Source organism: Perca fluviatilis, chromosome 9 (genome assembly GCF_010015445.1).
Source record: "Perca fluviatilis chromosome 9, GENO_Pfluv_1.0, whole genome shotgun sequence".
NCBI classification, from domain to species: domain Eukaryota; kingdom Metazoa; phylum Chordata; class Actinopteri; order Perciformes; family Percidae; genus Perca; species Perca fluviatilis.
Genome location: NC_053120.1, coordinates 31,177,965 through 31,200,107, shown reverse-complemented (window position 1 = coordinate 31,200,107; position 22,143 = coordinate 31,177,965). Strand labels below are relative to the sequence as shown.

The 22,143-nt window shown below is 41.9% G+C and overlaps 1 protein-coding gene across 1 annotated transcript in view; it reads right to left on the bottom strand.

Moving 5' to 3' along the window:
• slc1a7b (solute carrier family 1 member 7b) overlaps window positions 1–22,143 on the bottom strand; it is a 206,947-nt gene that overhangs the window by 102,720 nt on the left and 82,084 nt on the right. The window contains exon 2 of the mRNA XM_039812363.1: window positions 4,780–4,859. Within this exon, the coding sequence (XP_039668297.1) occupies window positions 4,780–4,859 (80 nt within the window). The remainder of the gene's footprint in view (window positions 1–4,779; window positions 4,860–22,143) is intronic.

Sequence of the window (22,143 nt, the reverse complement as noted above, 5' to 3'; positions counted from 1 at the left end):
GAAAGACAACCGTTTGCCCCTCGGATTGAGCCCTGCCAATGGTTTTGATGTGGGTCTGGCTTGTCAGGCTAATTCTGTTTACCAGTAACTAATCATTAGTGCTTGAATCACAATCAATCAGAGACTAATTATTAACTAACCATTCGTTACTCATTCATTCCTCATGCGTTCCTCAGTAACTACCTACATTTTTGTGTACCTTATTGTAAAGTGTTACCAATAGATGTATAAAGGAAAAAAAAACAGACATTTCACTCCAAATGGAGCTTTCTCTCCTACAAACAGCACTTTTTCTCAACTGTCTAAAAAACAACTGTTTGAAATTCCTCAATTGATGATGTAATTGATTGAGAATGCCAGCCCAGTTTTTTTTTCAGGGGAATTGCCGATCCTGCTTCTGATTTCAATAGTCAACATCAAAAGCGCATTTGTATCAATTTTTGGTTTAAAATCAAAATCGTGACATCCCTAGCTAGGGCCCATGATAGAGGTCCCAGAGAATGAGGCAAACCTATCGCTCATGCCTCGTTTTCGATTTTGGGCCACCAGAACCATGTGGCCAAACAGATTTGCCTTCAGAACTACTTCCTTGCCTGGCCATTTGGTGCACAGTTCCTTTTGGATCTCTAGGAATGTTAATAACTTCTTCTTTGTCATGGCTTGTGTAGTGTTGGTGGAGTTGTTTCAAGAAATTCATGCTTGAAGGCTTTATATGATTGCTCTCCTATCTCCAGGGCATCAAGCAGGCCATTGGCCACACCTGGCGGGACAACCGTTGCAGTTGACCATCTGACAAACTAATATTGGTCTGAGTGGTACATATTGTTGAAGTGAAGTCATAGTCACCGACCCTATATTTTATTATTTCATACTTGCTTATGATGAGCTTAATGTGGATTTTTAATGAGAAAGTAAATATATGTAAAGTTAAAGAATTCTGTAAAAAATAATTAAGGGGAAACACAAAAACACAATTTTTTTGGACTATTTTGCATACATAACTTTCAAACTTTACTGCACTTTGTTTATTTTTGTCTGTAGATTTCTCCTGCATTAACCAAAAGTAAGCATAATTTGAATATTTAAACAATATCAGTTATAACTTTCAATACTTTATGGAAGTCATCAACTGGGAAAGTTTCATGTAATTTAAAAAGTGGAAATCTCCACTTCAGTAGCACTTATGGGGCTTACCCACTGCTAGTACCAGCTCTACTCGACAGATTTAGTACCGCCTCATGCGTGAGACGAGCATGGCTGGTTGTCATTGCGACGGCGCAGGAAACTGCCGTGACCTACACACACAGAACGTCGAAGGTGTGTGGTTTTTGATTCTCGGTATATGGCTGTTGGCACAGCCAGAAGAAAAATTTTGTTTCAAAAGATGCTAGAGGCAGCAAAAGAACACAGTTGGCTAAACTATTTAAAAATGGTGGGTTTGTTCAGGACACCCCCGTCTGTCGCTGGCAATGATGACACAGTGATTAGTGATGATTCTTTCCAACCAGTCAGCAGTCTGCAGGTTTTCACGTCACCTTTTGCTATCGCCTCAGCTCGCTTGAAACCTCAACGGAGGTGATAAAAAAAAAGTACCTGTTGGCAGGTAGTGTTGCTTTCGTCAACAAAAATTATGACGAAATATCGTCGTCAACGAACCGTTATCACATCTTGTGACAATGACTATAATTAAATGTATAATGCAATATTGTTGACGAATAAAAACTTAATGTGGTTTACAAAATAAAAACTATGCTAAAATGTCTCATTGACCAAAACGAGACGAGACGAAATGTTATTATGTTATTTTGTCTCATTATTTTGCAGTATTTCTGTTTCCTGTGTCTCGCTTCAGGGACTGCATCAGTGCACTGCGGAGACGCAGGCAACGTTACTTCTTCAAGCCCCACTTGTGGGATTATTTAGAAGATGCAGCTGCGATGAGTTAGCTAGCGTAAACAACAGCAAACTAAATTAAGTCTGACACAGAGAAAGGGACCAATGGCCGGCCAGCCGGCGTTCGTCTTTGCGAGAAAAAGAAGAAACGACATTTCGAAAGAAAGAAATTGAGGTAAGGCAAGACATTAACGTAACATTATTTTCTATTTTAGAAAGCTCATGCCAACTCATGAGGCTGTGGTTAATGTGTCTCATTTTAACGTTAGCTTTAAACGTTAGCCACTGGAGCTGAAAACGACTGAGACAAACATCTGAACTGAATTTGGCATAAACAACATGACTTTGAATACTTTATTCTAGACCAATACATACATTTAAACAAATGGTATTGGCATTAACATGCCTCCCAAGACTACTGCTTAGACTACTTCTGTTTTGATTATGTAGAACTTTTTTTTTTTAAAGTAAGTGCTGTAGTATAACTAGCAGGAGACAAGTTATAATTGAGGTAAGTTTGGAGACATTACCTTATTTAATCATTAAATTAATAAATATTTTTGTTGTATCTCTTTTCGGTGCTGTAATTTGTAGACGTCCCTAAGCAACAGCACAACAGCAGAGAGCAGAAGCCAACAGGCAAGTGTTATTTACATAAACTTCTGGTGTACTTACAAACTTTCCAAACCATCATTTTATGAGTGCATAACCTATTTATACTCGTGTAGAAGTTTGGTATCATTTGGGGTATTTTTAGTGGGGTAACTTACAAGATACAAACCTGGATCCATTAGCCCCTGCGCTAAGCTATTCAGCTGATAATGCTAACTCTCCCAATGTTCGACCCAGGTGAAAAAAGCTTCTGGGGGGTTGTTTGGCTCAAGGTCATGGTGCAAAGGACCCTATGGTGAAATTACTCCGAACCATCACTTTAATATTTATAACAGTTAGATTTTCCAGAGGCTGCATCTGTCCTGACATTGTATCTATGGCACCAGTGAAGCAAGTCCCACCCAAGAAGATGGAAAAGCCAACTAGTGCTCAGGATTTCTTTGCCACAAGGAGGTACAACTTGAATGTATACATTTTTTTCTGGCATTTTCATGTGATGCTATTTCATTTATTTTATTTAAATGTATGTGTGTGTACTTCTAACATGTTTGGTTGGTAAAATAAATATGTTGTAAATTCAAATCAGAGCGTCCTGCGTGTCTGGAATGGATGTATTCTTGAATCTATATGGTAACAATAAGATATATATAATAGAATAAGATAAACTTGTTTGAAATGGTGTTTTGGCTAAAAGAAAATTTTGGTTTTGTCTATACTACTAGGTATGTACACTATGCTGACTGGGTTAAATAGAACTGCATTACTAAAAATGTTCATTGACTAAAACTAGACTAAATGTCGTCAGTTTTCGTCGACTAAAACTAGACAAAAACAGTCATGGATAATTCGGACTAAAATAAGACTAAAATGCTCAGACTTTTAGTCCACTGAAACTTGACTGGACTAAAAAGAGTATGAACGTGACTAAAACTAATAAAAATTAAAGTGACAGCTTGACACAAAGACTAGACTAAAACTAAAATTAAAACAGGCCGCCAACAACAACACTAGCTTTTTACAGTTCACATATCATTCATAGCCTAAATTATACAACATTATATACCTAAAAACATGATGATAACAGTTTATATTGATTTCTTGAGTGATATAAAGAGATATCCTAAATTCTCTCTGTAAAAACGTTTGTCAACAAAATGAAACAAGAATTTTGAACCTGGCATTATCCAATGCTCACATTTCCTTTCTGGATATGGAGCACATATTTAACAAGTGTATGCCTCATTTGCATATTTAAACATAATATTTCTGAAAACTTGTTATACAAAAAGATATTGTTTTATTGTAAGTAATCAACTGGGGAAGTTTCATGATGATAGATCAGTTAAAAATGTTGCCCATTCACCTGCAGTGACCTAGGCTACTTTACCAGTATTCACGTAGGTCTACTTTAACAGCATTTCTTCATTTAAAAACAAAAACAACAAAACGTACATGCAGATTCAAACACATTGCTTTTTTAAAAACAAACAACCTTTATAAGTGTTTTAGTTGCCTTAGGTTTAAGATTGCGCTAGTTTATCATGGCTACTAGTGGGGATGGGCATTTTCAGTAATTTCAACATTTGAGCTTTAAATTAAACTCAAGTTAGTTACTCGCAAAAGGTGACGGTGGCTCTATAAATGGCCCAAAAAGTAAAAGCTTTAATAGGCCACGCCCCTCACACTGTGAGGTGAGCTTTTTTATTGCACTTTCTTATCCCTAAGCATACTATTTCCACTCCAGCCTGCTGTGAACCTACAGTATATGAATATACACTTAAAGTATCATAACTCACAGAAAACTGAAAACTGTAATGTCAATCTTGAGCCAAAGGGTTGAAGATGTGAGGATTTTAATTAGGGGTGGGGGAAAAAATCGATACAGCATAGTATCGCGATATTTTTCGTGGCAATACTGTATCGATACACAGACGCCAAGTATCGATCTTTTATGATATATGTGTTGGTCAGTCTGTCTGCTGACAATCCCCATTTTGCAGCAATACAATTGAAGTGAGATGAACAAACAGAGAAATTTATCTTTTTAGATAAAACAAATGTTGACAAAATTGTCCTTTGGGGACATCATTTGAAACTGGGAAAAATTTGAAGTTGGAAAAAAGGTAATAAATTGCAATATATCGCAGAATATTGCAATATGTTTAAAATCGCAATAATATTGTATCGTGACATAAGTATCGTGATGATATCGTATCGTGAGGCCTCTGGTGATTCCCACCCCTAATTTTAATGAAGCAAAGGAGACATCAGTACCTGGACACGACGAGCGGGAGAATCAGCATCTTCAGCATCCTCATCAGCAGCTCTCCAGGAAACTGGAAGTACTTCACCTCCTGTCAGAATGAGAAGAAGAATAAGAAATTGTAGTCACAGGTAATTTTAGGACGAGCATCAGATAGCTAGTGAAAAGGAAACTGATGTTATTCCAAAATAATGAACAGGAACAACACATTGTTAGGATGTCTGGAGCACTGCCAGAGCTAAAAATGAGCTCTCTCACTGCAGCGTTCTAAAGAGGAAAGGAAGAGTGAAGAATACTTTTTTTTTATCAACAAATTAATGATTAAAAATTACCTGTGACTTAATGAAATGAGGATGGATATATCATGTCTTAAATAAGCTACTGGACTATTTTCCTTTATCTTTTGGCCATTAAAATGACAGGCTTTATGTGTATATTTGTGAGATTTGTCTTGTGAATAAGGATTAATGCTTCTACTCCTTTCACTCAGGGACAATACACACATACTGTACAGCTACTGAGTTCTATCTCACACATGCTCAGCCCTCCACAGTATATAAGGCAGCACACCGCCTATTGCTCACTGATCTTTTTCCTCCAAGGATGGGGTCGACGCTTCAAGAACCTCATCAGTGTTTACTTCTACGCATGTACCGACGAGAGTGGAAGCCTTTTTCAGTAGCTACCCTTCTGGTATGTGTCTTTTTAGTCTTTTATAACTTTTTTTCCTTTGCAAACTTTTTATCTTTTTTACGCTTCGCATGGATATTTGTATATCCTATGGATATGGCTATTACTAGTCCGCAACACAGCAATAAGAACCTAATTTACTCGAGGGAAGAACTGCTTAAACTGAGGACAATGGGACACGGCGGACATGCTGGCACATTTCAACCGATCCCGGAGGAACTAAGGCGACAATACCGAGGATGCAGAGCTGGAGCTAAAGTCAAGGCTAGGCTCATAGAGAAGCGATGGAGGTTCCAGCTGTCCATTCCTTCGTTTGTGATGGGGAATGTGAACTCATTGGCTAACAAGACTGACGAGCTGGCTGCCCTGGTGAAGAACATGAAGTTATACAGGGAGTGCAGCCTACTATGACCTGATACAGCTGCTTACGTCCTCACGTAGTCTGAGATCAACAGGTCAGAGATTTTTAGTTGCCCCCCATACACATTTTAAAACTAGAGGTCACCGTTCGTTTCAAGCTTTGGCACCTAGGCTGTGGAACGCATTGCCTCCTTCTGTACACTGCTTGGATTCAGTGACAAATTTTAAAACTCAGTTGAAAACTCTTCTTTTTAAAGAGGCGTTTAACTAGACCATAGGGTGGTTAGGCCGGATTTATGTGTCTTAACTGTATTTCTGTTTATTATGATTTTGATTATGTACTGTAATGTATAAATGTTGTGTATCCGTTCCATTTGTTGTGAAGCACTTTGTGATTTTTATCTGTGAAATGTGCTATACAAATACATTTTACTTACTTACTTACTATGCTTCACAGAGACATGACTCACAAGCAACATCCCGGACACTAATGTGGAGCTAACCGGCTTTTGAACTGTGAGGGCGGACAGAGACCCTAAACAAAGTGGCAAAAACAAAGGTGGGGGGCTTGCACTCTTTGTCAACACTAAATGGTGACAGGACATGTGACGGTGAAGGAAACTATCTGCTGCCCAGACATTGTTAGTGGTGAGTCTCCGTCCGTATTACATGCCTAGGGAGCTATCACACACCATTGTTGTTTGTGTTTACATCCCTCCACGGGATCTGGCTGAAACCACATGTGACGTCATCCACTCAACTGTCGCGAGGCTTCTGGCTCAGCACCCTGAAGCCTTCATTGCGATTTCAGGGGTCTTAAATCATGTTACACTGGACTCAACCCTTTTTGCCTTCTATCAGTTTGTTAATTGCCCTACACAGAATAACAGAACAATCAACATCATGTATGCGAATGTCAGAGATGCATACACTACCACTCCACTGTCACCGCTGGGGAGATCAGAAAACAACCTGGTCTTCCTACAACCACAGTACATTCCACTTGTCCGCAGATAACCTACCACAACACGCTACTTCAGGAAATGGTCTCTTGAGGCAGAGGAGGCCTGAGGGACTGCTTCGAGTCGACAGACTGGAATGTACTGCAGGAATCATATGGTGATGATATTGAGGGAGTCACACACTGCACTAATGACTATCTGATTTTCTATAGACATTGTTCCCACAAGAACTGTACGCTGCTTTCCAAACAATAAACCTTGGATCACCAGCGATGTCAAGGACCTCCTCAATAAAAAGAAGAGGGCGTTTAAAGAGGGGGACCAGGCGAAGCTGAGATGCGTACAGGGGGAACTCAAGGTCAAGCTGAAAGAGGCAAAAGAGGAATACAGAAAGAAGGTAGAGCAGAAGCTGCAGGAGAACAGCATGAAGGAGGTCTGGGAGGGCATGAAAACTATCACAGGCTGCAAGAAGAAATGTAGCATAGTGGAGGGGGATGTGGTGAGGGCAAACCAGCTCAACCAGTTCTACAACAGGTTTGATTGCCCTGCTCCTGCTGGAATGGCCTGTCCAACCCCTACACCGCACCCGCCACCTACTTCAATCTATTCACAGCATGCCCCCCCAGCCTCTCGCTCACCTCCACAATCAACTGTACCCCTCCCCCATGCTGCTTCCATAGACAGTGTGATTTCATGCACTTCAGACCAGCCACCATTCACTGATGCACCCCTCCCTCCAATTCTCAACAAAGGGACCCCCCTTCCTCCCATCATAATGGCGTAGCAGGTCAGAGGAGAGCTGAATAGACTTCGCCCAGGGAAAGCAGACGGCCCAGACCGAGTGTGTCCCAGACTGCTCAAAGCCTGTGCAGTGGAAGTGGGGGAGCCTCTGCAGCATGTGTTCAACCTGAGCCTCCGACTGGGGAAGGTACCAGCACTGTGGAAGACATCATATATCATCCCAGCCAAAGAAAGCTGGCTCTGTTGTCGGCATTGAGCTGGAGTCACTTACAGCAACTCCAGAGAAATGGAACATGAGTAGGATGCTGGCGATCATGGACAATGACCGCCACCCACTACACAGCACTTTCATCAAACAGAGGAGCATGTTCAGTGGCAGACTTCTGTCAATGTCATGTTCTACAGACAGGTTGAGGAAGTCCTTTGTCCCCAGGGCCATCCAACTCTTCAATACCACACAAAGGGGGAGTGGAGAAATGGACGTTTCAGCATGAGCCTGTCTATCTCAGCCCCTACCATTATATCACTTTGTCTACTGTACAACTGTCTTATAGGCTATATTAGCCCTCCTACACAATCTGGACTGTGGTCATAACATCTACTTCTTATAATTTATTCCCTGTTATATATTGTTCTTATTCATAACCAGTTAATATTTCAAAGTCATAGTTCATATTTAATAATAATCTATTGCATTTTCAATCCCTGCACTGTTCACTTTTGCACTACCACCATTGCACACACTCTACCATAGCACTAGTAGTCATATTCATTGCATTTCTATTTTATTTTTACTCTTATGTATGTGTGATATATGTGTATATGTTTGTTGTGTTATGGTTGTCTAAGCTACTGGATGCCTAAAATTATTCCTTTGGGATGAATAAAGTATCTATCTATCTATCTATCTATCTATCTACTGCTTTGAGTGCCTCAGTGCAGACCATGTGGATAGCGATGTGCAGCAGCCACCGGCCTGCGAGATTGGCAGAGAGCTGCCCATGTTCAGACGCTAACAGCGGCCAAATCACTTCCAAAGCTTCAACGTGATGCTTTACTGTGTTGTGAGGTGGTGTCGAGTCCAAGATCGGCGTCGAGACCGTCGCTCCAGCCGAGGACACCCCAGAGCTGCCTGTGGTCCTCACCACCGAGTCAGCGGCTTTGTTTGCAGATGAGGATGATGATGATGACAGCATCTCATCAGTGTCCAGCATCCTGCAGGAGTTCACTGCCGGCTTTTGTCTGCAGGACCTTTGCGGCAGTGATGACGATCACGGCAGGCCATGTTGGGCTATTACTGCCCCTGCTGCTTCCACCAAAGCAAGTGAGCGGTCTCCACAGCGGTTTCTATGGCCCGGCTCGCCCACTGCAATCGGCCTCTCCCAGACTTCTGGTCGTGTGTTGAGGCATCCTAGCAGCAGCCACTGAAGACGAGAACCACAGTTGCAGATCTGAGGGGTTTTCTCATGGTGCAGGGTTTTTCTGCCCCGTCCTGTTGATGTTGCTGGTGTAGATTTTCATGATTCAAATGTAAATAAGGTTTTGATTAAAACAATTATATTTCTCAAAGAGCAAATAAACATCCCCCTCTCCTCCCAACCTCCACATTTGATTTTATATACTGTGCTGTCCACACGTATTCAGGTAGACACAGGTTGGCTATGTTAATGCAAAATTTAGTGGGTGAATGCGTACTCGGGATTGGAGGAGAGTATTACCCATAGAGTCCAGTAGAGGGCTCTGCCTGTGCTTAAAGAACTAGGGTTACAAAATCGTAACTGTCGTTTCAAAGCTTAAGTTAAGGCAACTATTCTGTTAATATTTCAACATGTTGTTGATATAGTAATTTTTATGTGAAATTTCAGTTCTGTAAGCAGTGTATATATATTTTCTTCTTTATGAAGTCGATATATAGCTCATGTGTTAACAGTTGCCTATTTACACATCCAGTAGACACAGAGAAACATTAGTATTTATTTGGAGTCATGTTTCTAGCCACCTGACTTCACTATGTTCGCCAGCAAGTCTCGCATCTCCACAGAGCTGTGACGTAAGGTCTGGCTACATCACAGATACATTCTAGGATAGGAGGGATAAACATTATGGGTTGTTTGCATTTCTTTAAACCAATTGCAGTCATCTTGGGTGGCGCTAAGTTCCGGAGGCTGCAATGGTGGCTGTGCAAAATATTCTCAGGAAGGAACATGTTTGCACCCCGCTAAGAAAACGCCATATTAAATATTTAATGAAATCTGTTCTCATAATAGGCAGACAACCGCCCACCAAGAGCCTGGGTCTGTCCGAGGTTTCTCCCTAAAAGGAAGTTTTACTCACCACTCAAGGTTTCTGCCTAAAAGGGAGTTTTTCCACGCCACTGTCGTACTAAATGCTTGCTCATGTGGGAATTACAGGAAGTGATGGGTCTTTGGAAATTATAGCATGGGGTCTAGACCTACTCTATCTGTAAAGTTTCTTGAGATAACTCTTGTTATGATTTGATACTATAAATAAAATTGAATTGAATTTAACACGGCATGTACACTCATGAGTTTGTCGTAGGAAGCGTTTCACAAAGTTTAAGGTGTCGCCCTAACTCAAAAAATCGCAAAACGGCTTGATTTTAAAGAAAGTCTGTGCACTTTTTCGCCAGGATCATACCTCTTTTACTGTTTAGGCTACTGTTGAAATTTTACGTCTTTTTCATAGACTAAATGTAATACAATGATGACATCAGTTGAAACAGACAGTGTGAAACTAATTAGTGCTAGAACAATAAATTAAAAATTTAATTAAATTAAAAAATTGGTGAGAGAGAAAGAGAGAGAGAGAGAGAGAGAGAGAGAGGTGAATGCGCACACAGACCACACAATCCTGATGGTCTGATCAGGAGAGACGGCATTCATCCCACTTTGGACAGAGCCGCTCTCGTATCTAGAAATTTGACCGAGTCTATGAGCGTTCCTAAATCATGACAACCTAGAGTTGAAACCAGAAGTCAGAGGTGGGGTGCTGCACGCTTCTCTGCGCTTCCGTTGGAGCAGTTACAAATTCATATTTCCTTAACCACAGTGTCTGTCCCCCAACTCAAATCAATTAAAACAAAAGTAAACAAAAGAAGAGTTAAACACAAAAACCTAATAAAAATGAAAACCAACACTGCAATAGTAGCCGGCGAGCAAGCGATCCCAGCTGGCTGTCACGTCAGACTGGAGCTTCTCAAGTCCGACAACATTGGCGCAAATGTGCAATTGGCCATGCATTTTTTGTAAAACTGCCCATATTCAAACTCTACACAGTTGATTTCTCGCATAAAAAAGTCTCAGAAGTGAATTTAGTGGTGAAATAGCAGATTAAAATTGTAAAAAGTTTCCAGTTGTTGGCTGCTGCTACTACAGCAAACTCCCGTCCTAGATTCTAGAATCAATTGCTTTTTTACAATTTTCGTAAAATTGTTTCGGCCAGTGATGCTCACAGACCCCCTGTCAGCTGGATGTCTCTCAATAGAATCATGTACAAGTTTATTTCCTGAAATATGGCTTGTTTTCCATTTGAACACAATGTCATCAATATTATACCGGAATATTAATCGGAAATCAAATGAACAAAAAGTACACGGGCCCAATTACAGTAACTACATGAAAACTTCACTGTTGCATGAAATGTCGTTTGTGTTTAGCCTACATCATCAGTTTCTATCATCTAATGTGAAACAAGAGGCTATAAGTCAGCTTCGCTACCAGGCTGGCTTGATGTCAAGCCCCGCCTTCCCGCGGGCTGTAGTGAGATGCTCCTCAACTCAGTGTGCTTCCCAGCAGTCAGCTCCCCTTGCTGTCCATAAGGTGCCACTGCACCCCTTTCGTTTCAGACCCTCCCACCAGCCTTTGGGCCACACCTCCTCATTTACATACGCTTTTGACATCTGTCAAGTCCAAATTGAAAAGCCAAATGTTACATCGAAATGGAAAAGGGCAATTGCCAAATGTTAAATTCAAAAGATAAAATTGTGCAAAGGCTAAAATAAAATAATTTCTTTTTTCCATTTAAGCTTTTCCATTTCATATTTGATGTTTCTCTTTTCTTCTACCAATCCTGTTTGTAACATTTATGGACAGGATATCGAGGCGTAGTCGGGGTGGGGAGGGGTTCTGTTTCGATGGGCTGGGGATCTCATCGCTGCTCTTTGCAGATGATGTGGTCCTGATGGCATCATCGGCCTGCGACCTTCAGCACTCACTGGATCGGTTCGCAGCCGAGAGTGAAGCTGTTGGGATGAGGATCAGCACCTCTAAATCAGGAAACCGATGGAGTGCCTACTCCAGTCCTTACCCCAAGTGAAGGAGTTCAAGTACCTTGGGGTTTTGTTTGCGAGTGAGGGGACAATGGAGCGGGAGATTGGTCGGAGAATCGGCGCAGCGGGTGCGGTATTACATTCAATCTATCGCACCGTTGTGACGAAAAGAGAGCTGAGCCAGAAGGCAAAGCTCTCGACGCATCGGGTTTCGTTCCTACCCTCACCTATGGTCATGAAGGCTGGGTCATGACCGAAAGAACGAGATCCAGGGTACAAGCGGCCAAAATGGGTTTCCTCAGGAGGGTGGCTGGCGTCTCCCTTAGAGATAGGGTGAGAAGCTCAGTCATCCGTGAGGAGCTCGGAGTAGAGCCGCTGCTCCTTCGCGTGGAAAGGAGCCAGTTGAGGTGGTTCGGGCATCTGGTAAGGATGCCCCCTAGGCGCCTCACTAGGGAGGTGTTCCAGGCACGTCCAACTGGGAGGAGGCCTCGGGGAAGACTCAGGACTAGGTGGAGGGATTATATCTCCAACCTGGCCTGGGAACGCCTTGGGATCCCCCAGTCGGAGCTGGTTAATGTTGCTCGGGAAAGGGAAGTTTGGGGTCCCCTGCTGGAGCTGCTCCCCCCGCGACCCGACACCGGATAAGCGGACGAAGATGGATATCTTTTCTTCTTTCCATTGCGATTTTCAATCAATAAAAGATTTCAAAGATTTCAGTTTAAGCATTTATATTTAAGCTTTACATTTTCAAATTATCATTTTTCATTTCAACTTTGCTTTTTCAGTTTCCTTTTTCTTTTTTAAATTCAATTATCGCATGATTTTTCCTAGTAGCATAACAAAATAATATTTTTAATTTAATCTCACTTCGTTTTCTCTTTCGACTTTCAATTTGAATTATGAATAAATACGTATATCCTCCATACAGAGACGGCACTGGTGAAAATTACAAAAACCTTCTAACTGATTCAGACAAAGGACCTGTCTAGCTCTTAGTTATGCTGTTATAGGTCTACACTGCCGGGGGACTTCCTTTGACACACTGAGCTCCCCTCCCCTCTCTCTTTCCACTGTGTGCATTCATGGAAAACAAAACACTTTCACCCAAGAAACGTGTGTTCATTTCCAAGGAGTGTTCCAAGTGTTCCAAGTGTAATCCAAACCACAATCTTTTTCCTTTTTTAACAATTCTTTTTGGTGGTTAAATTTAACTGTCGTTATTGCACGCTCACGGACTCCTGAAAGGATGATCATCTTGCGGTGTCCTGTAGCCGGCTCCCAGTAACCTTTTGTCGGCTAAACGCAACTAGACCGGCTGCTGATATAACCGACTGCTCACGGTGATCTGTAGCTGCCTCCCAGTAACTTATTGTTGGCTAAACTCAACTAGAAACAGCCGCTGATACAACTGACAGCTGACAGAGCTCTGTAGCCGACTACAAGTAACCTATTGTCAGCTAAACTCAACTACTAACTCCTGCTGATACGCGCTGATGCGACCAACAGCTCACAAAGCTCTGTACCCGGCATCACATGACCAGCCAGCGGTTACCTGATTTCGTAAGATATCATACAAATTGGTGTGAAATTACGAACCTGTTCATGAGAATGTGTTTAACTGCATGACAGCCTGGTACAACACCCCAATTCACATCACTACTTTTGCTGCTGCTTTCTGCCAATGTTTTGCACACACCTTAGTTGTGTTTAATTCATTATTATTTAATAATATTATATTATTTTTTAATTATTGTATTACGTTATGTTGTACTTATATTGCTTAATTTCTGTTCTTTTTATTGCTATTTATTATCTCGTATCTTATTTGTGCCTTTTATTCTTTGAAAATATGTGTGAAATTATTAATACATTGCACCATTTGAGGCTGACTCAATTGCAATTTTGTTATGCTTGCATAATGACAATAACATTTTTGAATCTTGAATCTTTCTAGGAGTTAGTTAACACGACCACTATTTCTTTAAATAATTATTACCCCAGATTATACATATTGTAATGTGGCTGTAATCAGTAATTGTATATTAACAATGGATTGCCTGCATTACTTAGCCTCTGTCCTGATTGACATGTCGGCGTGTAGCCACGCCCTAAAGCATCCCCTGCCTCATCAATTTTAAAATAAATGGTCACATAGTTAACTAAATAAAGATCCTGCTGTATTAAAGAAGACTTAAAACTAGAGATTGAGACCATAAACTGTAATGAAAATTACTGAGGTAATAAATTAAGTTAGAAGTAGGGTCATTTTCCCGTAGACTTCTATAGAAACTGACTTCTTTTTCCAACGAGCGGAGTCGCCTCCTGCTGGAAATGAGAGAGAAACGAGGTTTAAGGCATTCCCGCATTGGTTTCACTTTTCAGACCCCAAAGAACAATATATATATATATATATATATATATATATATATATATATATATATATATATATATATATATATATATATAACATGGGTGTAAGGGGGTTGTGTAAGGGCTGGGAGATGGCTCATAGGAAAGGTTACTGTGTTCCACCTGCAGCCAAATTTAAGTTGCTCTTCAAGACAAAATCTTGAATCTTGTCTTCAAGACAAAATCCAAGAGCAACTACTGCAGTGCACAGTTTCATAGATAACTTGGGGATCCAAGAGAAAACAGATGTTCTAACAGGTCAGGGAATCCACAAACAGCAAAATGTCAGTGTCAGTGTCCCTGCCAATGTCCAAACTTATTTCCAATGAAAATTTGTAGGATGATATGAGGCTGACACTTAACAGGAAGAACCCATCCAAGTAAGCAAATTTAAAGGAATACATACTTTTGCTGACCTTACACCAAATTACTTTTTAAGCGATTCCATTGCTACAGACAAACTTTCGATATCAACATGAAATCATGAGAATCTTGCTAAAGTTGGGGAGTGCTCCCGTCATCTCAATCGTTTAATGTAAGGTTGTCATAAAACGGAGTCTTTTTCCCGTATTGACGTTCTGACTAAATCAGACGTGTTTGATATTAACGTAAGTTCTGGTAGTGTAACGTAAGTGATATTGGTATATCACGTTAACATTGCCAACAACCAACGGGTGTGCTCCCTCAAGCACCAAACAAAGAGCAGCAAACCGAGTAAGCTAGTGTTGTTTATGGTTGCAATCAGCTAAACATTAAAGAGGGAAAGTTGTCAATTTTTAACCCTTCTCAAGCAAGTCATCCAGCGAGATTTAACTGCCGCCATTCATCTGCATGTATGGCAGAACAGAAAAGCGGCAAACTTGCCCTGAAGTTACCAGCTAACGCTAGCAGTAGCTTGGTTACAATTTTCAAAACGAACGTAGTTCTGACCCTGCAAGATCTCCAGTCTTTGAATATTATGACAGATACTCTTTAGATGTGCGATTGTGTCAGACTTTAGTCTTTTCAAAGTCTTTTTCGTGTGTGGTAGGCCTTAAAGATATAAAATATCTTTCATACATGGTTACATGGTCTTTGCAGTTCTGTAGTAGCAGGGTAGAAACAACTGCTAGTCATATGTAAATCTCAAGTCCCAAGTCAAAAAAAGAGTCCAAAGGCAAGTCCAAGTCCTAAAGCAATGTTAGGCTACTATACAATGCTAGCATTAGCTGGTAACTTAAGGGAAAGTTCTCAGATTTTCTGTTCTGCTGTACATGCTGATGAATGGCGGCAGTACCGAAGTTCCGCGTTTATCCGCCAGTAAAACTCCCGTTGGATGACCCGCTTCAGAAGGGTTGAAAATCGGCAACTTTCCCTCTTTAGCGCTTTGTGTGGCACCATAGCAACCATAAACAACACTGTCTCTAGCCGTTTGCTGCTTCCTGTTCGGTGCTGTAGGAAGCGCGCCTGTTAGTGCTGTCATCTTTAGGTCAGGAATACCGGCTTTAGCGTGTTTTACAGTAACCGCAGCCCAGCTGGCACGTGCATATGTGACGTCATGAAATCGCCATTTCATTTACTATTTATACCTGCGCTGGTGGTCACTAGTTGCAGTCTTCTCCCGAACAGCGGTGGCGCTAATGAGCAAAGGCTACCGACGTTGCTCTTTCTACGGACTAGAAGAAGAAGAAAAAGGTAAACAACGGCACAACTGGCAGCAGCATTGCCGTCAATGCTTCGATTTGATTCAATGACCTACTTCGTCGGATCATGCCTTTCATTCACCAAACAAGAACTCATCTTAACCCAGTAAGTTTACTAGAGAGACTTTCAGTCACTCTGAGAGTCTTGGTATCCGGTTGTCGGCGAACTCATTCAGGCCTCCTGTTCCCACTTTGTCGCGCCGGCAGGATATTACGTCATTTTGACGTCACGATGGCGTGCGCCACCTTGGATGCGGCTAGTATAATTCACCTTTTACTTAACAGAGGAATAAACACACATGCTTATCGTTGCTGCTTCAACCAGAACGGGGAGTTACTTTTATTTATCTCTTGTTGTACATAACTTAACATACTTAACATAACTTGTGTGTATAACTTTTTTGTCCTTTCTGTATGCATAGCAAACAGATCCAAATTATTTCATCTTTGAAAGAACAGGCTTTCTCCCAGTAAACATGTAGTGTGGAGTCTGTCCTACACGCTTATCGTAGCACCTGTTGCGAATTACTGCAGCAGTCATTACAGCATATGTCCACAATCTTTGGTAGGTTGCTCTCAAGTAGCATGCATCTTGCCATTTCAAACAGTGTTCTCCAATTTCTCACAGCAGTCCCATTTTGATGGGGTAAGGGGCTGAAGTCTCATGTCTTACGGCATTCTTACTGATTAGTGACTGGAACTCTTTTGCTGTGAACTCTGTGCCATTATCTGACCTGGCACACTTTTCCCATAAGGGGCCACATCGGCAATAGACTCCTCAGTAGCTTTTACAGTATCACTCTTTGCTTTCAGGAAATACACAAAAACTGCCCCTGAATAATCATCAGTAAATGCTAGACTGAATCTGAACCCATCTTTTGCCTCTGGCTTAATAGGGCCAGCCAAATCAGTGTGCACAAGCTCAAGTGCCGCTTTTGCCTTTTCATCAGGCTCTCGGTTTCTGCTCTGCGTGAATTCCCTGTGTGCAGATTTTCACAGTTTAGGTTACATTTGTCAATCTTACCTGTGATTTTCATTCCCTCTGTCACATTTTCTAACTTTGACACACCTTCAAAATTACAGTGACCAATAATTTTGTGCATGAATATCATAGCAACCATGACATCCATCATCATTTTCATCACTTACAGTGTTAAGATAGTAAAGTCTATCGTACTCCTCGATGTCAAAAGTAGTACTGTTCTTGTGGATGAGCTGGTTACACCCCTGTCGAAAGTTGACTGAAGCTCCGCTGGCTGTCGCTGCTTTAAAGGAGAAATTGTCCTGTGGAAACAACGCCGACAGCACCTTCATCAGTTGTTTTGTGGCGTTGCTCCCATATCAACCATCAGCCCTTTCTGTTTCAGTCCACAAACCTGACAGTCACTTATTTTGAATGCAAATGTGTGGCCTTCAGCATCTGTTGCTTGTTTCATACTGTCTCTTCTTTTTTGTCTGCAATTTGCATCTTTATGAGTGGAGCTCTTGCAAAAATTACACAACTGTCTCTGTTTTCTGCATTCGCCAGTAACAGTACATTCCTGGGACATGTTCCCTTTCTGGCTGCAGTTGTAGCAGGTTATCTGAGACTCTTTATATCTTCCTCTTGGCCAGCTAATGTTAAAATGGCGCTAAACTTCTCGGTGCTTTTGTAGCTCCTCAACTTGGTTTTAAACTCGCCAAAAGTTGCCTGTTCGTCACTCTGCATTATGTGGATGGCAAACGGCTTAAATGATTTGGGCAAACCTTTCAGAATCATTGCAATCAACAGCCCCTCACTTAATGTCTCATCAGCATTCCTCAGTGCTGTAATACCTGTCTCAGCACGAATTATATAGTCCGTAACACTTTCGTTAGTGGCTTTCTGAAGAGATGTTAGCTCTCTGTAGAACCTAATCACACGTGGCTTCACTTTACCTGCATAATGTTCCCTTCAACGCTTTTCTCCCATCATCTGCTGCTTCTCTCATTATCAGGGAAATACTTTTATTGTCCAAAATATGTACCAGTTTTTCTCTTCGTCTTCTTCATCTTCATCCACGCTCAATGTGGCGGCCTTTAGCCCTAGCAAACACAAGTGCCCCAAAAACTTTGTCTCCCATAACTTGTAATTTCTCTCATCTCCGTCGAAACATAATCAATAAAATTGGCTTCCATGTTCCCTTCTGGTTGGTGCTGTCATCTTTAGGGCAGGAATACCGGCTTACTTAACGGAGGAATAAACACACATGCTCATTGTTGCTGCTTCAACCAGAATGGGGAGTTACTTTTATTTATTTCTGCACATGCACAGTTGTACATCTATCACAGGGCATGACTGTACCAGTGTAAGAACACATTTCAACAATGTTTTGTCTATATGTTAACATTAACATTTACCCATTGGTTGTTGACAATGTTCACATGATTTAACTTCACTAACAAGACTTAAACCTTACAATAATATCAAACATGTTTGATTTTGTTGGAACATCAAGAAGGGAAAAAGACTAGTACTTAGTTTTATGACCACAACTCTAGCAAGACTCTCATGATATTGGAAATTAGTCTGCGATGGTGGAATCACTTGAAAAGTCGTTTGGTGTAAGGTCGGCATAACTCTCATCCATTCTTTTTTTAGTCATCACAACTTAGTCTTTATTTCTAAATGTAATAATCTGGGGTATCATCTTTTGTCTGGCTTTTGTCTGGCTTGGAACTGTCACAAACACTGTAGTAATATTATACTGTGATATTATAGCAATCTTATATCTTATTATTATAAAAGCTTGGATTAAGTAAGATTTGGCTGTCTAAACCTACAGTAGGAAATATTTGTCATTTACTACTACTGAGGTGGGATGAGCACCTACCATGGCTATTAGGTGGCCACCCCAGTACAGTATTGATCGGATGATTAATAAACATCTAAAAGTTGTGTATTGTATCGATCCAATGGAAGTGAGTGTGAGGTTATGGATGTCAAGGGAGATTGGAGGATGGTGAATTGAAGGGCTGCAGGGTTAGGCGGGTTCATAATGACAGCTAAAGAGCTTTTCTGTTGGGCATTAAGCAGAGAGAGCTTAGTTTGCTGTATAAGAGCAGGATCAGCACTCACATACAGCCCGCAGAGAAGTTTTGTCTCTGCTCTGCTCATCTTGCACTCATGCTTATGAGTCGGTGTATATTTGCCTGAATGTGTGTGTTGTTTGTGGTACATGAGGTAAGCTATTCAAAGGACCAGTGAACAGAGCAGCCACATTTAGACAGGTTTTACCAGTCAAGTGTGACACAAAATGAGGCCTCATAATGTAATAAACCAGAATCACTGGGACAAAATATACAAGTTTTACTCTTAATATTAATTATACACCCATCTATCCATAATAATCAAGAATAAAAAGCATATTCTTCCTTGTACAGATAGAAATTAGAATTATAAACAAGAAAACTGACCTTGCAACTGACCTCAATTAAATACAAACAGGGGTTTTGCTGCTACAGCCTTACATGTTTTGGTATGACCGCTATCATATGATGGTAAATGTTAGTTTTTCACGCATTGCCAGATCTACCTCCACAGCGCTCCAAAGGAGGGTCTGGCTAGTCCACCCAACATTCTGGAATGGGAGAAAAACGTGATCTGGTTTATTGGTACTTCTTTAAACCAATCACAATCGTCTTGGGTGGCGATAAGCGCAGGGAACAATGACAGTGCAACAGAACGAAAATGAGGGATATTTGGCGGACTTTCCGGCGGCACCTGAACAATCTTGGAAATAAAACGTTATACAATATAAACTAAATGTTAGCTAATGTTAACAAACTTTACATAGATAGGCATTATTGAGTAAGATAGTGTGAGGCGCTGCCGCTACAGGTGTGGTTACGCGCACGGTAGCCGGGCACGCTGCTGATAACGGCATAAGGGAGCGTCAAACTCAGCTGGAGGGTAATGTTTGTTGGACACTGATTACCTGGCAGCGTGGAGCAGTTTCTTCCTCTTGGGTACTCAGGTTTTATCAATGGTATGTGAAAATCCTGTTATGTGCATGATGTTATTTATATGCTATTTATACTGTGGTGCTATCTGAATTGTGAACGTTTGTTTGTATTGTATAGTGTGAAGGTGCGCGGATGTGGTGAGGCTCGTCTATCTTTTAGAGTGGCTGATTTTAGACCAGTACGCTTCTTTGTTTATGAAGGTTATGGGTGTGTTGTTTGTTTTATGGCATTTGTTGTATTTCTAAATGTGTTATTGTTTTCTTGTGTTAAAGGGGCACAGTGTTAAGACTCATGCCACTGTTTTGAGGTGATTACAAGTTCTCACCTGTATCGCCAACTAGGACAACTTATTGTGAATTGAATAAAATCCTCGCTTACTGTTGAAACGGTTTGTGGGCATTTATCTTTATATAACCTGCACACGCATTACATTTGGCGCTGTGAGCAGGGTCTTCAATTGTTGGCTGGTGGGATACAGTGTTGGGTGGTATTTGTAGAAACAGTGGCATAGGGGAAGGCATTGGCCAGATCAGCGCGGGACGCTTGCTGTCGGCTTTCCTTGGTGGGCTCGCCATGTCGCGGCAGGATTTGGAGGACGAGGTTCAGGCGTTAAAGGAAAGGCTGTCAAGTGAAAAGGCAGAGATGGACAGATTGCGTACGCAGAATGAACATTTGGCTGCACAGTTGCATGAGACTATAAAACCTGATATGCAAACCAGTGATTCACCTGTTGAAGCGTCTGCTGCACCATCCTCCTTCTCTGTACCCTCCCCATCTTCTTTGGAGATTGTGTATTTGCCAAAGGAGAGAAGAATTGTGATGTTTTCGGGCAAGCCTGGTTCATTAGCTTTTAGTGATTGGATTGATGAGCTAGAGAACTCGGTTAGTTATCATAGGTATAAAGGCAAAGAGAAAGCGGCTTATATTTATGATCATTTGGAAGGAGAGGCTCAGCAGGAGATCAAGCATTCTGTAACAGAGGTGAGGAGAAATCCCGAGTTAATGTTAGCGGTGCTGGAGGAGGCCTATGGTCGCCCACCTTCTTTGGTTAGAGCACAAAAACGTTTCTTTGACAGGAAACAGAGGGAGGGGGAGGGGTTGAGAGAGTATTCCCATTCTTTACTCGCCCTTGCGGCAGAGGTGAGCCGCTGTAAGGGGGGTGATCAATTGTGTGGAGAGGAGTCCATTAAACATCATTTGCAGAAAATGTGAGAGATGTAACGTTACAGAGAGCTTAAAAGTTGCTTCGCGGATTCCTCCCTTAGCATGAAGAAATTATGTGGGGAGGCTATCCTGTTGGCGGATGATGATGTTAGGGGGAGAGCTGCATATACCTGTGAGGCGTCAGCAGAGTGTTCAGCTGTAGGGGCTGTGGCTCGGCCGGACCCCATAGTACTGGAGCTGAGGGAGGCTATGAGGAGACAGGATGAAAAAATGGAGGCTCTAGCCAAAGAGGTAGCACAGCTTCAGGTACAGATGGGGGAGGCCTCGGCGACAAGACAGGACCCAGGTTTGGCGCGCGCGGTAGACCTATTTGTTTTCGATGCCAGGGTGTGGGGCATCTAGCTAGGATGTGTAGGGGGATGCCAGCACCAATAGTTAGCGCTGAGGGTAGGGTGGCTGTTAGTGCAGCAGCAGTAGGAGGAGAGGTTAACCAGGGACAGCAGGGAAACTTTCTCCCTCTGTAGTGGAGAGCCAAACTACGGAAGGGAGGCAAATGGGCTCAGAGGAGGTACTGGGTGATCATGCCGAGTTAGCCGAGGCACTGGTGGGTCCGGTTCCTGTAATACAGGCTGTGGTGGGTGGGGTACCATTAGCCTGTTTGTGGGATACGGGGTCTAATGTGTCAGTGCTCACTGAAAGTTTCTTTCAGCAACATTTCTCGGAGATGGATGAGGCTGCTCTGAAGGCTTGTGGGTGGCTTAGTTTGAAAGGGGCTCATGGGACACCGTTACCATATGTGGGGTATTTGAGACTCAATGTGGAAATTGCAGGGGTGGTGTACCCCCAGTGTGGGCTCCTGGTAGTGAAAGACTCCCCTGATGAGGTCACACGGGAAAGAAGGAGAATGGTGCCGGGCATAATTGGGATGAATATAATAAAGAAATGCAAAGAGTGTTCTTCCTGTCCCCCTGGTCTTTCATGTACTCCACCTTCATCTGTTACTACGGGGGTTTGCTAAAGTGTTAGCCTCTTCAACTGTTGTAGTACCTGCCGGGTCTATGTGCCTTGTTTCAGCCTCGGGATTTCAGGGTAATT